At 34.6% G+C, this 17,097-nt stretch overlaps 3 protein-coding genes across 3 annotated transcripts in view; 2 read left to right on the top strand and 1 right to left on the bottom strand.

Annotated features, from left to right (window-relative positions):
• Window positions 1–17,097, top strand: part of LOC134852943 (nicotinamidase-like) — a 484,331-nt gene that overhangs the window by 217,813 nt on the left and 249,421 nt on the right. The gene's annotated exons all lie outside the window — the stretch shown is intronic.
• LOC134852940 (uncharacterized) overlaps window positions 1–17,097 on the bottom strand; it is a 343,687-nt gene that overhangs the window by 282,140 nt on the left and 44,450 nt on the right. The gene's annotated exons all lie outside the window — the stretch shown is intronic.
• Window positions 1–17,097, top strand: part of LOC134853085 (neuronal acetylcholine receptor subunit alpha-7-like) — an 82,638-nt gene that overhangs the window by 52,746 nt on the left and 12,795 nt on the right. Inside the window, exons 4-6 of the mRNA XM_063869023.1 lie at window positions 5,743–5,813; window positions 6,505–6,650; window positions 16,703–16,830. Of these exons, the coding sequence (XP_063725093.1) occupies window positions 5,743–5,813; window positions 6,505–6,650; window positions 16,703–16,830 (345 nt within the window). The remainder of the gene's footprint in view (window positions 1–5,742; window positions 5,814–6,504; window positions 6,651–16,702; window positions 16,831–17,097) is intronic.

Here is a 17,097-nt window from a genome sequence, read left to right as displayed (position 1 = left end):
TGCTTTGACAGAGCTCGGAAAATCAATTTAGTTCACCTAAAAAAAGGTCGACAAAATTTTCGCTAACTTTTTGAAAATCCGCCCGCCTCCTCGAAAAAGTCCTAGATCCGTCCCTGAGCGGTTTTAGGGGCGGCAGCTGTTAGTCGACCTTTAGGAATTTGAACCCTCACCAACCAAAGAATCCCCCTTTGGTATTATTTTATGACATTTTCGGCCGACCAATCCTAAGGTTTTTTTCCGGCACCAACTAATACTAATTTTGAAGGGTAAAACCAATATATATTTTGAAGGCCAATATATACTTAATTTTCCAAAAAAAGTCTAAAACGGCATTTTTTGGACCTATTTATTTTCAAAAATTTGTCAAAACTTGTCAAAATTGGGTTTTAGTAGTGTCCTCAGAGCGCATAAAAAACCAATGTGGTCAATTTTTAAAAAAAATTGACAAAACTTTCAATTTTTTTGAAAATCCGCTCCCGCCCCTTCGAGCAAATCCTAGGTTTGCTCCTGCTAGTACATATAACAAAGTTTGTAGAAAAAACTTCAAGTTCCATTTTATAAGTTCAAGGTCATAGTTTGTTTATTAATTTTTTTTCAATGAGATTTCTATATCAATCACAACATTTGTTTACTTATGAGATTTTTCGTCTCGTGTTCTCGCAGTTTTTTCATATGTATGTTGGCACGTCAATATGATTTTTGTTTAGATTACATTCAAATGCAATTAAATCAAGTACTTTTTTTCCTTTGATGAAATACTCTTTCAGGAAAAATTTTCCAATTTGCTGAATAGCATGAAAAGCTGATACCATAACATCAAAGGTGGACAAATAGTAAAGAATTTTCTAGTTTTGACATTTTCAGAAGCAACGAGCTTCAAAAAAACATGAATGAACTAATAGGTTGAAACGCTCAAAATTTACTACTGTTTCAGGAGTTATCTACTTCAAAAATGAGATACTGCATCAACGTTAAAACATGTGCTGGTCGACCTTTAAAAAGCGGCCAGCTTCTTTGTAGCTTATACAGTGCTGATTTATATTAACCGGACAAAACGCGTTAAACTTGAAATTTAAAACGCGTTTTTCTCAAATTGGGTTGAGTTTAGGTGAAAGCTTATGAAGACAAAACTTGCTTAAAATTTTAGCAGAATTAATATGGTTCAATTTGTTTTGCGAAATTCGGGCCCGAAATGTTACCCCAAAAATGGGTCATTTTGGTTTTTCTTAGTTAATCAAAAATTACGCCGAAAATACCCAGTCGATTACAGACATAATTGTATCAATGTGAGCCCCTTACGTAGCCCAACAAAAAAAATTTAAGAAGGTTATAATCTCCAAAACATTGTATAACTTAGTTTATTTTTGTTTGATAGAGAAAAAAAGTCTTTTTTTTACTATATAAGATACCAACTTTTTATTTAAAAACAATTTTTAAACAATTTGCATTTTTTCAGGAGAAAATACCCTTTCTTAAAGTTTGTTGGGCTACGTAAGGGGCTCACTTTGATATAATTATGTCTGTGATCGACCGGGTATTTTCGGCGTAATTTTTGATTAACTAAGAAAAGCCAAATGACCCATTTTTTGGGTTAAAATTTCGGGCCCGAATTTCGCAAAACAAGTTATATAAAGTTAATTCTGCTAAAATTTTAAGCAAGTTTTGTCTTCATAAGTTTTCACCTAAACTCAACCCAATTTGAGAAAAATGCGTTTTAAATTTCAAGTTTAACGCGTTTTGTCCGGATAATTTAAATCAGCACTGTAGTCATTGATCCTGTTTTCGGACGTTTTTCTCTTGTTTTCACATAACAAAAAGGTTGACTGCATATCGGACACCATAAAAATCTTCTTTTATCATAAAGAACACCAAGTTTTTCAAAATGGAACTCGTTTTAAAGTCTTTAGCATTGATTTTTAATTTTATTCTTAACCCGTAATTTAGGTTTTCAAATGATTTTCCGCGGTCCATTTAGTTTTTAATATCGGGTGATTGCAAAGTCTAGGTTGCATGTTGTGTGTTTGTTTCGATTTTTTTAAATTTTATGAAGAATAGAAATTGAATAAAATGATGAAAAAGTTATCAACAATTTTACAATTCACGAAAAACTTTAATCAATTTTAAATCAAAGACAAGCTGAATTCAGCAAAAAGACATGTTTTACAAAAACGCATCATTCGGTCTTTTGGTGATTCGATTATTTGCCCCGCCACATTTGGCAATAAGTTCAAAGCGAATTAATTGGCCTTATCAAACATTCGCTGCAACCTTGGGTTCTAAACTACAAGTAGCAAGAAGATGGTATTTCATCAACTGTGTCCCCCACGGGTATCGAGTTAGTGCGAGTATCGACACGGAGGCTGTAAAAGAGATAAGAGACTGCAGATTTGCAAGTGTGTTCAAAGTACTCTTCACACACTTGGCTTTTAAATTTCAATTATTGATGGTCGTGTTTGAGAGGCAACTTGTTCTGCGGTATCCTAAATCAACCCTGTTATCATTGAAATATAGGGAAACAATTACATGGAAAAGAAGTAATTACATGGACGAAATAAAATAACAAGGTTTCTGATTCTTTTTAGTTTAGAGCTCACAAAATATTGGCCTGGATCGAACAAGTCAAAATATGGTCAAATTGAGCGTGATCGAACAGACAAACTTTTCAGATTTAAAATACTGAATCGATTTCGATCTGATGGTCTTAGTAAACAGGGAGAGGGGGGAGGAGGGGGGTTCTCGAAATGTGTTTAGAAAAACATACCGAACTCAAAGTCGGGTATATGCGTTAAAAAGTTTTGAAAAAAAAATATCATTTTGACTAATTGTTTTGACAAAAATGATTTTCAGAGCTCACATAACTAAAAATAAATATTTTGGCGTTGCCTGCTTACTATAGAAAGAAATTGACAGAATTCACATACGGTTTTGATTCTAGAATCCAAAGTTGAGCATACGGTTTTGACTTGTTTCTAATTTTACCACCGATGCCTCTCTTAGAACTATTTTTGGCACGAGTGATAAGAAAGAATGTCGTAAGTTTGTATCAAAGGCAGGAACTTGTAAGCGGTCGGGGTTTGAAAAAATTTCTAGATTGATCGAATATGTGGTTGAATGTTGCGAAACACGCTATTCTAATTATTGTTCAAACTTTTGAAAAAACTGCGAGTTATTTATGCTTGAGGTGGTTTTTTTTATTCAGTCAAATTTCGGCAAAAACACTAGTTTTTAACAAAAGTCTTCTTCCTCATAGAAGATATCGTTTCCCTGATTTCACCTTGAAAATTAATTTTTGCCTCTGAAGTTTTTTGTAATAATATTTTTATGATTTAAAACTTGCTCTTGTTGTTCCGACTTTTGATACGAAAGTAACGGAATATTTGTGCTCGGGGTGGGTTTTTTTTTTCTTCAGACAAACTTCGACTTTTTAACTAGCCATTTTTGACGGAATTTTTTTATATCATTCAAAAGGTATTGTTGTCCTGAGCTCAAATTTGAAAAGATATTTCACCTGTGATCATTTTTTGTAAAGTTATGGGGGTTTAAAGATTGCCATTTTGGCCAATTTGGGACAATTAACGCGCAATATATTTCGCGCTATTAACGCGTAAGCGGAGATTTAATCCGTCTTAAAATCGTTCCAAATTGGTTAAAAGAAGCTTATTTGCCATAATTGATTAGTTTTAACGAGCTAAATCTATCTTTTTGTACTTTAAATGGCGTGCTCGCATAAATTGAACAAGACTGCTCGTATCAGGGCGAAGCCCTGAATGTTCCGACTGCCTTTTATGGTTTTCTGGAGCAGTAATAACATTAAAAAATCAAATGTAATTGGAGGTTTTTCATAAAAAAAATTCAAAATTAAAAAAAAAAATTTAAAATTTTATTACATTTAATTTTTTAATGTTATTACTGCTCCATAAAACCTTAAAAGGCAGTCGGAACATTCAGGGCTTCGCCCTGATACGAGCAGTCTTGTTCAATTTATGCGAGCTTTAAACGTTTAATTTATGATGCTGAAAGCATATAGCGAATTGCTTGAGCAAATTTTCCAAAAGTATCAAACTGAACTGACGCAAGCTAGTTGTTGGTAATTAGAATGATTTGAAGAATGATTTGTGAAGAGTGATTTGCAAAAGAAATCAAAAATTTACTTAAAATTATTTTATTTTTTTTTTTAAAGAAAATTCAAAATAGAATTCTGTGTTAGAAACAATATTTGGCGGGAACACTCAGCGCGTCGTCCTGATACAAGCAGTCAGGTGTTTTCTTTTTTATTTTAATAAAATTTTACTTTCTGTTGATTTTTCTGAAAAACTTCAGGCAAGCTTGATTCGGCTGTTTTTTTTTGTGATATAATATTTGGAGTTGAAATTACCTTTTTTTACTCCCTTTCAATGTGACTGAATCGATCCCATTGAAAAAATTGAATTTCATGTAACAATTTATCATCACGATATCTTGATTAGTTGTTCAGTTTTAAATTTTCTCTGCAACTTTGAGTCTTGTTTCTCATTTTTTTAATATTTTGAACTGCTTTTGAATTTTTTTAAACAAATTGACAAAAAGATATTTGTCCAAACGTTTGGTTGTTAAGGGTTCCAACAAAGGGGGTGGTTCTGGTGGGGTTTAAATTTAATGGTGGGGAAGGGAAGACCGTGGAAAGGTACAAACGTTGTGGCAGGGGTCGCAGAGAGCCAAACATTGGGGGAGGCTTGAGAGGGGGCGGTCAGATCTGGTGGTGATTAAAAGGGAGTCGGGTGATTTTTTTGTTAAGTGGAGGGGGGTTGGTGGGCGTAAGTGACAAAGAGACAATTGTTAAGGGTGGTTGAGGTGGCAAGGGGTCAAACGTTGAGGGGACATGAGAATGAAATTGTTTTGCGGCTTGAGGAAATATATTTTTAGAAATCGAATACGTTCACACTCGTTCAGCAAAATTTTTGTATCATTCATTTAGGAGTTGTAGAAGTCAGTGCAAAATGTTGCATGACCCGAAACAAGAATAAAACGGAAAAAAAATCATTTTAATTGATTTTGCATGGGTTATAATAAACTTCGGATTTGAAAAAACCAATGATTATGATCGATTTTTTGTTTCATTTTGTTGAATGAGGGCAACAAGGGAATTGATTTTATTGTTAACCTTGTAGACCAGAAAAATCCTTTATAATTGATTTTTTCCAACTTTTTTTAGATGCGGGATAATTTATAGCTAACTATATACTTGAAAATGGCTGGTTTATCCCACCGCTGATTACTCCTAACTCAAGTCTGCAATCAAAAAAGAATGCAATCTAGAAACTAGAGTCAAAATGTACCAGAAATATTAAAAATATGACTTACAGGCAGCAGCGGATTAAGGGAGGGTGGGGGCGGACGCCTCCCTCTCCCTTTCAGCGATTCGACCCCCTGCCGACCCAAAGGGCCCTCTTTGTACTACTTTGAGATATACATTTTTGGCAGACAGACCCTAAGATTTTCTAAAAGCGCCTTTGGCGCCAAATCTTCCTAATTTTGAGGGGTGAGCTCGAGAAAATCCTAGATCCGTTCCTACTTACAGGTAAAAATTATCATTCTTTTTTGAAAGAATCCCTCTACCCCGGGGAGTTTTTACTCCGTATTAAAGTATATGCTTAACCTTCGAACGAAGAAACGGCTTAGATTCTATAGAGAGGACGCTTCTTAAATAGGCCCGAGAAACAATTATAGCGTAGCGTGCTTGATCGAAGGTGCGTTTTGTTGTAGGAGTGTGCATTCGATGTTGGCTCCTGGGCACACCCTATGGACGAGATTGACATCCAGCCCAGTATGACCAGGTAAAAACAACTCCCCCTTCTAGAATTTCTCTTTGTATTTTGTATTTTTCGTATATTTGGTTTTTGTACATTGTATGCTTGTGTTGAAACATTTCAACGAGACAATCAAAGTGATAAGAGTTTGGCATCCTCTTAGATCAAATTGATGTGTTTGTTTTTCTAAAAGAAGTTAGAGTCGTTCAACCAGCCAGAGACCTAACTTGTAAGGATATCCTTTTCTACTTTCGACCCTAAAAATTTTCTGAATGCGCCTGTGGCGACGATACATATTTTTAAGGGCGTAGAAATGCCGCTTTTTTGTCGAAATCCTACAATAGTTAATTTTGCTTGTTTTTCAAAAATTTGTCTGCGGTTCAGAAAATATGGCCAAAAGGGGCCGTATCATAATTTGGGGGAGCTTGGAAAAGTAATTTGGTCGACCTAAGAAAAAATAGACAAACGAAATTTTTCGCCTCCCCGTTGAGAAATTCTTAGATCCGCCCCTGATCACATTTAAATTCCAACAAATACTAGATTAGTTCATAAGCAAAAAAATGTCACCGCAGATTGAAAATAAGGGAGAAAAAGCGCCGGGAAATGTTTTTCTTATAAATAATCAACCAGCCAGAGATTCAACCCTGAGGTTAAATATCATGAGGTTAAACTAGTGCTCAAATAATAAAGTTCCAAATTTATAGTTTTGTCTGCCTAGGGGAGACCCAGAGACGGGGGAGGGGGCAGTGGTGAATGCAGCCGACCTCTCCTTCTTCACTAACAGTTCACTCTTCACCCTCGCAGAGTTCTCAGTGGAGAAGTTCTACTACAGCGACCCCGAACTAGACAACCGCACTTTCAGCAGTCAGTTATATCTAGTTTACTTAAATAAAAAATTGCTGAACTAATTTTTTATTATCTATTTTACTTCTTTTTTAGTTGATATATTTAAAAAAAGTTTGACTCTGTTTTCGAGGGCGACTTTAGGGGGATTGGGGGAAGGGGGGACGCCCCCTTCCTCAGGGATTCGACAGCCTTTGTACTAATTTGAGATATCCATTTTTGGCTGGCTGATCCTAAATTTTTTCTAAAGGCGCCTTTCGCGCCAAAATATACTAATTTTGAGGGGGAGCGCCTGCCGAAAAAACGCCTGCTGAAAAAATTTGGCCAAAAACAGAGTCTTTTTGGTACTTTAGCAGGGCTCGGAAAACCAGTTTACTCGACCTAAAAAAATTCGACAAAATTTTTGAAATTTTTTTGAAAATCCGCCCCCCCCCCCCCTCGAGAAAATCTAGGTCTGCCCCTGTCTATTTTGCAATCAATTTAAGACATTATACGAATACAAAAAGTGAGAACCGTGACTTTTGGATCTGATCTTTAACAATAAGTGACCGTAAATAAGAATACTTCTTCTCTCCAATTTTATGTAAGGTTATTCAGAGCAACTCTTAGAAGAGGCTTCGGCTCGTGAATTGTCAGTCTGTGCGGAATTATCAAAACATCGTTTGTTGTATTGTAACCACAATAAGTGAATTCAAATATAAAATTTAACAAAATTAAAACCTATTTCGGTTAGTTTTCCTCAATCTTATTGTTTTTTTTTTTGTTATTTAACTAGATTTTCCCTTCTTCAGTGTCCTTTTTTTTATATCACCAACTGGTTTGTTTCTGACCAACGTCTAGCATTTTTTCTTTTTCGCCAGACTTCGGTTTAAATTTTGATTCAAAGATAAATTATTCATGTTTAGAATAAACATTTTTTAGAAACGTAATTATTGGTACCTGAACACATGTGTCTTTTGTAATTAGGACTGTCAAATAAACTTGGTTTTGTTTATCTTCCTTTTTGTCTTTTTTGCTGATGAAAATGATAAATACTTAAGTAATAAAAATTTATTCCATTCAGACATGTGTAAACACATTTGGTAGAAAAAGAACGCAAATATGAAAGTCTTTTCTAAAATGATGTGAAAATAGAATGAGAATCTCAAATCGAAACCTCAAGATTTCATCAGTTGCTTGAAAAATTGATGTTTTTTTAAATGACAAAACAATCATCCAAAATAGATAAGTCACAGTTCAAAAAAAACTCAAATTTAAACTCTGTTCAGGGTAGTTTTCTGCAAATCGACCAATTTTTTGTTGAGAGTAACTTCAGTTTTCCCTGAAACTGAATTTTAAATGCCAGCCAGTTATGGCAAATAAGCGTCATTTGGTTACAAAACTAAATCATTTTTAATTTACAGCAAACTGATCATAATCCTGGGTTGATTAAAAATGCTAGTGATACGAGTTTCAGACATGGCCCATATATTTCAAACATAACTAAATATAAATTGAATTAAGACAAAGAAAAAACATGTAAGTTTATGAAAGTATATTCTCTATACAATTGCTAGTCATACAATTGCCAAATTGGGTGAATGCTACTCAAACTTTTTTATGTAATTTTTTGAATGTATGTGTTTGTGCTGGATAATAAGCATCGACGTTAAAATTGCATAGAAAACCAGCGATTGGCCTACGTTACAGACAAAAAAAATAATTTCGTGCGCAATTTTGTTTTCTGAAAATTTTCTCCAGATTTTTTTGAGACCAAAAATGTAAATACCTTTTTGAGGTTTTTTGAGTTTTTGGTACATTTTTTTTCTAAGAAACGCTAGCCATTCGCATATGTGGAATTATTCGACTTGCATTTATTCGTTAGTTCCATACTTGAAGTTAATCGGCTTGCTTTTCGTTGCATTTTGGTCGCCCCAAAAAATGTTGCAAGGGTGGATCTAGGATTTTTTTGAGGAATTTTTTCTGGGATTTTCTAAGGTCGACTCGATTGATTTTCCGAGCTCTCCTTTCACATTAAAAAGGCTATTTTTGACATGAAAAATTTTGTGTTCATGAAAAAATGTCAAAACATGAAAAAATGTGAAAGTACAAATGCACCGTCAGATAAAGTTCAGGGTTGACTGACAAAAAACGATGCTATATATAATTCCAGAGGATAGATCATTATGCTGTACCCCAGCAGGAAAGACAGGAACGACTGTGATCTACCCAAAATGTTCAACTGGGAAGCAAGATGAAAAACAAGATGAATAAATTGAATATTAACCTTTCATTGATTTTAAACCTATTTTCAGAAAAAGATATTTTATTGTTTTTTTTTTGAAAAAAAAAAAAATGCCATGAAAAATTAGCAAATATATCTATACAAAATGAAGTAAGAATTAGAAAAAAATTTCAGATAAACAGACAATGAGTGTAAGGATAATTTGAAAGTCAAAAGTACAGTTTATCAAAAATTTACTTTCATTCAATCATGGGCGGATCTTTGATTTTCAGCAAAAAACACCGATTCAAGTTTCTTCTTGAAATTTAAGATTCTCACAGCCCGTTATACACTACTCCCCGTCCCGGCCTAAGCTAACAAACCCCCTCTGCAAATCGCTCATTAACGCCTCGACCATCGAAAATTAACGTGACACCGCACCCGTTTCAATGAACGTGATCCTAAGAATGAGAACCCCAATGTGCCAACCTAATTCCTCGACATTCTTGTCGCCATATGAAAATAAGTGAACAAAGTGCTAAAATTTTAAAAACGACAGGAAAAATCCTCTATTCAATTTTGAACAACACAATCTGCCGCTTACGCGTTTCACAAGAACGCGCTTTAACTATACCAAAATGGGCAAAATAGCAGTTATCAAACCCCCAAGTTATAGGATGATAAAATAATCTAATGCTATAACCAAACCAAGTTAAAAGGATAAAAGAAGGTAAAACAGTAAATTACTGAATCATTAGACAATGGTTAGAAAGTGAACTAAATCACTTCTAAGGAGCGAACATAAAGTGAAGGTCAACTACAGGTGATTTTTTTTTATCTTGAGCTGCGGACAATAATATCTTCCGGACGGATAAAAAACTGCCGTCAAATGTGCTTAGTTAAAAAAGCATATCGTGAATAAGTCTCTTAAACCGACCCAACAAGCTGTTTTTGAATTTTTTATAACCTCACGAAAAGTGATCACAGGTGAAATGTTTTTTTTTTTGCATTTGAGCTCAGTATGTCATTACATTCTAGATGATTTTACAAACTATCGAAATTGACTAAACTAAAATTCAAAAATTGACTGAATGAAGGAAACCATCCCAAGCATAACTAGTGTCAAAAACTTCGTTCGAAAGTTGGAACAATATTTACTCCAAGGCTGCCAAACTGACAATAGTTAAACCCTCCAGTTTTATTTCAGAAAGGTTTCTCAGTTACTAATTTTGCCAACTCAAAAGCTCTCAGCATCGATTTTTTGATTGTTCAAAAATGTACGGAGAAAATCTTCAGTTAGCGAAATGATTATATCGTGTTCAGAAAAAAACTTGACTTCGGTAATGTCAAAGGGGGGACCCTTTGGTTCGCGATGTGGTTGAATGCCTGAGGGCGGGGCGGGGGGGGGGTATGCGTTTGCCCAATCGCCCCCTAAATCCACCCTGGTGAGCAGTACATCAAAGTCAACTGCTTGTGAGATTGCTTGTGCTTGTATCAGGGCGAAGCCCTGAATGTTCCGACTGCCTTTTGCCTTTTAAGGTTTATTGAGCAGCAGTAATAACATTTAAAAAATTAAATGAAATAAAACAAAATGAAAATTTTTTTTCTACAGTTTGAAATTTTTTTTGAAATCATCCCCCCACTCGCCATATAAAGTACAAAAGGATAGATTTCGCTCCTACCAATTATGGCAAATAAGATTCGTTCAACCAATTTTGAACGATTTATAAGACGGATTAAATCTCCGCTTACGCGTTAATAGCGCGAATTATATCGCGCGTTAATTGTCCCAAATTGGTCAAAATGGCCAAAATGGCAATCTTTAAACCCTCATAACTTCACGAAAAATGATCACAGGTGAAGTATTTTTTCAAACTTAAGCTCAAGACAACAATAGCTTTCGAATGATATAAAAAAATTCCGTCAAAAATGGCTAGTTAAAAAGTCGAAATTTGTCTGAAGAAAAAAAAACCCACCCCGAGCACAAATCCGTTTTTTTCGTATCGAAAGTCGGAACAACAAGGTTTGAACTATGAGTATTTTACAGAAAAGTCAATTTAGGAGAATCTCTGTTTTTAGTTGTTTTTGATATCGACCTTTTTAAACTTTAGTGCATTATCAGAAAAAAACTTCAATTAGGTCCAATACCTTTAAAAACTATTCTAATAATTCATAAACAATTTTAATATTTTTTTTGTTGAAAAATTGATTTAAAAAAGTTTTTTTTTCATTTTTGCTTCACTTGATCTCCTCTTAAAGTACACAGAAATCTATTAAGCCCAATATCGTATCCTAATAAAAAAGACCAATTTATATCATTGCCTTAATTTGGAACGCGACTCAGAACAGCAATATATCCATCTCCAAACATTGGTTTACCAATCCGATGTTCGTATGATGCTAGTAATCGCTGCAGCTAGAGATTTTCATTGAAATTCGCTCAAGTGATTTTTCTTATTAAAAAAACAACGCATTGCGCATTTCTTATCTTCAAAGAAAAAAGTCTTCTAAATCGAACTTTTAGTTCCAAATTGATACAAAACAATCATCTTTACTTCAAACTTCAATAAGCCTCTCGTCCTAAAAAGACGAGGTTTTAACGGCTGTAAATTAGAGTTTGGAGGGAGAACAAATTAGAAATGGACCACAAAATGGAGAGCAATATTGCCCTTAATTTGCTCCTCCAAGGGTATGCTTTTGACACATTTTAGACCAATTAATCAGGGAAGCTATTTCCTATGTTCCCTTCCCATTTTACTCTTCTTTGTTTTTGATTGTTAATTTTTTGCCCTGCAGTTTTGCCCGAGATTTGAAAAGAAAAAAAGGTTGTCATAAAAATTTGAATGGCCTCGAAAATGCGTTTTTTAACGCACAAAAAAGCAAACAATGCAAATGAAAAGTAAAACAAAAATTAAACCTCACTCCTGGTTTTAGGAATGAAATTTTTTGTTTGTGTTTTCTGCAAAAAAAAAGCTGGAAACAAACAATTTTTTTTTCATAATACAGATGCCTAACAGACATTTGTATAAACAGAAACTACCTGAATTTGATGAACTGAGTCTTTTTCGTCAAATTTATAGATTTTGACGAAATTATGTTTCTCATCAAATGCAGGGAGGTTATATGGATTTGAGATTATATTTAGTCCGAACACCCCTAAAAGGAGGAATCGCTCTTAGTGGTTGAAGAAATGGTATAATCGGCCGACAGATTTAAGTGGAATTCCGAAACCAGAGAAAAAGAGGTATCTTTTAAATATTTACCACAATGGAATCTAAAAATAGTATCTACTTCTGATAAAGTATAAAATCAACGAATACGCTTGCAAAAAAATTCCTCTTTTTGCAATTACTGAAAGGGGAAGGGGCGGTTTAGGATGAAGGGGCAGATGGCTCTCCCCCTTAGGGGTTCGAACATACCAACACCCAGAGGGTCCCCCTTTCTCACTACTTTTCGACTCACCACGGGCGCCAAAAGGCACCCTAGGCGCAAAAAGGCACCAGGGGCGCCAAAATTTAGTAGTTTTTAGGAAGAATGTACGCCGAAAAAACAAGATTTTCCAAAAGTTGTCAAAAAAGACAATTTTGACGTGTTTTTATTTTTCAAAAATTTGCCTGTAGCGAGTAAGTTTTGTCAAAATAAGGTCAAATGTTTTTATTTTTTTTCTGAAAATCTGCACCAGCGTCCCTCGAGAAAATTATAGACCCGGGGGCGAGGATATTATAGTTATTTTTGTATAGATACAGACGAGTCAATTCAGATTTAGAGAAATTAATAAACACTTATGACTGGGCGTATTATTTCGGCTTTTTGGGCTTTCTGTAATGCAAATCGCCCACTTTTACCATCATTCTACATAACTGGAGGGTTCATCCTGAAACAACAAATAGAACCTCAATATTGCTTTTAGCTACCATCAGTGAAATAGAGTACGATTCGCCCGAAAAAAAGATGATAACAAAATCTCATTTAGATTACGATACGCAATAAAAAAAAACAAAATGGGCGCGGAATCTAATTGCCCGTGGCTTTTTTCTGTTTTTTATGTCTGGGCATTTGAACCACGTACATTAGCCGGTATATATTAAAAGTCTATTGTTGCATTTCGGATAAATATGCGACAGTGTAACAAACAGACGAGGCATTAGTCAGAAGAGAACCCCCCTAGAATTAAGAATACATAAATTTAATGAACTTTTTTGACTGATTTGTAAAAACTTTGGCTAATGTCATCAATAAATTTGGAGGAAAAAGACCAATTTTTGTCAGATCAATAATATATTTTTTTTCAAGATCCGACGGCATTAAAATAGTCAAATCTAGTGGAAAACCCTGTAATTGTTCTGAGTTAAACCTTTAAGGAGTCGTTGTCCTTTAAATTTTTTGCACATTCTGTTCTATGAACTGATTCTGAAATTGTAAACATCCCGACGTAAGTTATGGGTAACGGCCCAGAGAAACATGCAGCATGTACTATTACGTGTAAAGCGTCCACGCATTTGCATATTATAATCCAGTCTGAGGATTCCAAAATTAACTTCGAGTAGTCTCGTTAATCTGGGAAAAAATGTATGTTGTCAAACTCGGAAATCACAACGAATCACAAACTACACTTTACATGTATGCAAAGACTGGTCTTGAATTTTAACAAGGAAAACTCTGTCTATCATTTGAAAATTTTCCACATTGAATCTGTAAGACCGAAACGATTAATCATGTGTTTTGAAACCCAGTTTCGATCGGATTGAATAACTAGATAATAACGATATTCGATTGAATTGCATTTAGAATCAATTTAGTTTGATCTAAAAACGAAGCTCAAAAGTTCAATTTCAATCGATTCTAAACTGATTCAAAACCAGTTTGTTGTTTTTTTTGTTGTTCCTACTTTCGATACGAAAGTAACGGAATATTTCTGCTCGGGGTGGGTTTTTTTTCTTCAGACAAATTTCGACTTCTTAACTAGCCTTCTTTGACAGAAATTTTTAAATCATTCAAAAGTTATTGTTGTCTTGAGCTTAAATTTGAAAAGATATTTCACCTGTGATCATTTTTCGTAAAGTAATGGGGGTTTAAATATTGCCATTTTGGCCAACTTGGGACAATTAACGCGCGATATATTTTGCGCTATTTAACAAGTAAGCGGAGAATTAATCCATCTGAGAAATTGTTCGAAATTGGTTGAAAGAAGCTTATTTTACATAATTGATTTGTTACTAGAAGCGAAAACTATGATTTTGTACTTTATATTGCGTGTGGGGGCATGGTTTTAATTAAAAAGTTTCAAATATATATAATTCGAAACGCATTGTTTTCCTGAGCTCAAATTTGAAAAGATATTTCACCTGTGATCTTTTTTTATAAAGTTATGGGGGTTTAAAGATTGCCATTCTGGCCAATTTAGGACAATTAACGCGCGATATATTTCGCGCTATAAACGCGTAAGTGGAGAGTTAATCCGTCTTAAAAATCGTTCCAAATTGGTTTAACGAAGCTTACTTGCCATAATTGATTTGTTACAAGTAGCGAAATCTATCCTTTTGTACTTTATATGGCGTGTGGGCGGATGATTTTTATAAAAAAAAGTTTCAAATTTTTGTTAAAAAAATTTTTCATTTTGTTTTATTACGTTTAATTTTTTAGTGTTATCGCTGCTCCATAAACCTTAATAGGCAGTCGGAACATTCAAGGCTTCGCCCTGATACGAGCAGTTCCTTTTTATGCGGGTTTTATTAACAAAATAATCGATTTAAAACGATTACAGTCAATTGCAAACGATATCTTTTACATACCAGTTAAACTATAAGTATAACTGGTATGTAGATTTTCTTAACTAAAAATAGTTTTAAGTTTTTCAGTTATTTATCATTTACCTGGCAAAATTAAGCCAAATATTGGATAATGAAATTAAGTTTGAAGAAAGTTTACGTAGTTTTCCTTTTCATTACCCGTGTACCCTTAGATTTGCACAGCAGTAAAATTAAACGGTAAAATTAGCTGTAGTATTTTTTTTCGAGTGGTTCTGGTACTTTGTAACTCTGACAGACTATTTTTTAATAGTTGAAGTAAATCAAGTTTGTGGATATTTTGATGCGTTTTACTGCTTTGCGAAAATCCATTTGAAATGTATTTTTTAGGCTATAAACTGAGCTTTTTTGGCTCCATTTAATCTAGTCTAAATCCAGTTACGTATCTAAATTGGCTACTTTAGATTGATTTTTAAACAGTGTTTTGTCTGTATAAAAAATGTGTAAATCGAGTTTGTTAGTGCGGGCAGCCTCGCTATCTCAAAACTTTATTCATCAAAAATTCGCATTTTTGTTGAACATACCTCAGCGATCTCAAAACAAAAACAGTATAATATTTTGTAAGCAAAAAAAGCACGTTTTTAAAGCAACTTTCCTCTGCTTTCAACGAAATTGATGATAAACTCTCTCTCATTACTGATGCAGAACTGAAATTTTAAATCGCGCTAGAATCTCTGAACAAAATGGCTCGATTGTTTATGTTTGAGTTATGTTGCAGATCTGCGTTTCTGATCATTGCTTCACCAATGATAAAGCAGTACTGCTTCGCTCTGATACATCAACTTTTTTTGAGGCTTGTTAAAGGAATTCATTTTGATCCATGTCAAGGAATTGCTCTGGCCCATTTCCCTTCACCTTATAAACTTTCTTTTTTTTTCACATTTTAATTCACATTAATAGTTAATTCACATTTTAATATGGCAAAATGCGAATATGTTTTTCTGGACATTACTGATAAAATGATGGGGCAAAACTGCTTTGCTCTGAGACGTCAACCGGGTTTTTCAGCTTTTTCGAGGAATTCATATGCAGTATAAAGTTGTTAGAGTAGTTTCTCAAAACAAAAACTGACAAATGGGAGGTAAAGAGCGCAAGGAATGATCACAAGGGCACAAAAAATGAAAAGAGCAGAGAAAAGAGCAAGAAATTGAAAAAAAAACGGAAAAGAGCACAAGGAATGATCTGGGACTTCTAGAGGAGCGGGTTTTCAAAACTAAAATTGAAATCGTTCTCGACTTTTTTAATCCACCAAGCTGAGTTTTCGCAATCTCCCGAAAAATTGGAGAGACAAAACTTTTTGTCCCAACTTTGCATTCCCATGTATTTAACGACATACAATTTAGATCGAACTATTTTTACTAAGGGCAATTTTGCAAACAACTAACAACAAAAAGTGAGAGTGGGTAGAAAATCCTGCTTTGCCCAAGTTTTCTGCGCCACTGGCAAAATTTTCTTTGGGTCAAAGCTTCCAAAACTTGCCAGAAAAAAAAGAATTTTTTGCCTGAACATAATTTTTATAAATTGTTTTGGGAGAATTCAAAAAAATTAGTCGGCTGAGAAAAAAAATGTCCAAAAAAAGTTTTGACCAAAAAAAAGCGTTTTTTTTCGGCGTCTACCTCTCCCTGAATTTTAGTTTATATTGGCGCCAAAGGCGTCTTTAGAAATTTGTTTAACGGTCGGTCAAATGGATGTGTGAAAATAGTACAAAGAGGACCCTTTGGGTCGGCAGGGGGTCTAATTTTTGAGGGAATGGCGTTCGCAAACCCGCTCCCCGCCCCATCCGATCCTCCTCCGCCCCACCTCACCCCTGAGCCCGCACCTGGACAAATCCAAGTCTTCCCCTGTTCCAGAAAACCCTAGAAAAAATGCATTTGTTCAAGGTACAAATGTTGATTTTTCTTAAACTGGAAAAAACTTTTCAGCACAAGAACGATCTCGTATCTTGTGACCTGGTTTTGAAGATCATATTATTTTTTCAGTCCGTTTACTTTTCTAGATAATTCTCGTGGGTGTTTTTTGGTTTCATAATTTTTCTAGAAAGTTCTCGACTGTTTTTTTTTCAGGTCTTCGCTACACTGTTAGGTTCTACAGAGTGGCCGCCTACTTCGTGATCAATCTCATCATGCCTAGCTTGATGATCAACGTGCTCTGTATGCTCAACTTCGCCATACCCTGCTCCTCGGGTGAAAAAGTAAGAAAATTAAATTATATTGTCAATTAATTTCCAGGTTGAGGTTGGTCACATTTTTTTAGATTAGGCTTTTCATGCATTGGAAACTAGTTGATTTGATAGTCGTTTGAGTACGATGCAGATCAGTTTCTCTAAAGAAAAAATTGGTATTTTTGTTCTTAATAAGGTTGCTTGGTGTGAGTTTTTTGAACGATTGAGAGTCCCATGATTTGCTGAGGGAAGCAGGAAGTTCATCAAGTAAGGTTTTCAGGACCACAAAAAAGCTCT

The sequence above is a fragment of the Symsagittifera roscoffensis genome, chromosome 8 (genome assembly GCF_963678635.1).
Source record: "Symsagittifera roscoffensis chromosome 8, txSymRosc1.1, whole genome shotgun sequence".
Lineage (NCBI taxonomy): Eukaryota > Metazoa > Xenacoelomorpha > Acoela > Convolutidae > Symsagittifera > Symsagittifera roscoffensis.
This window is presented reverse-complemented; position numbering and strand designations above follow the sequence as displayed.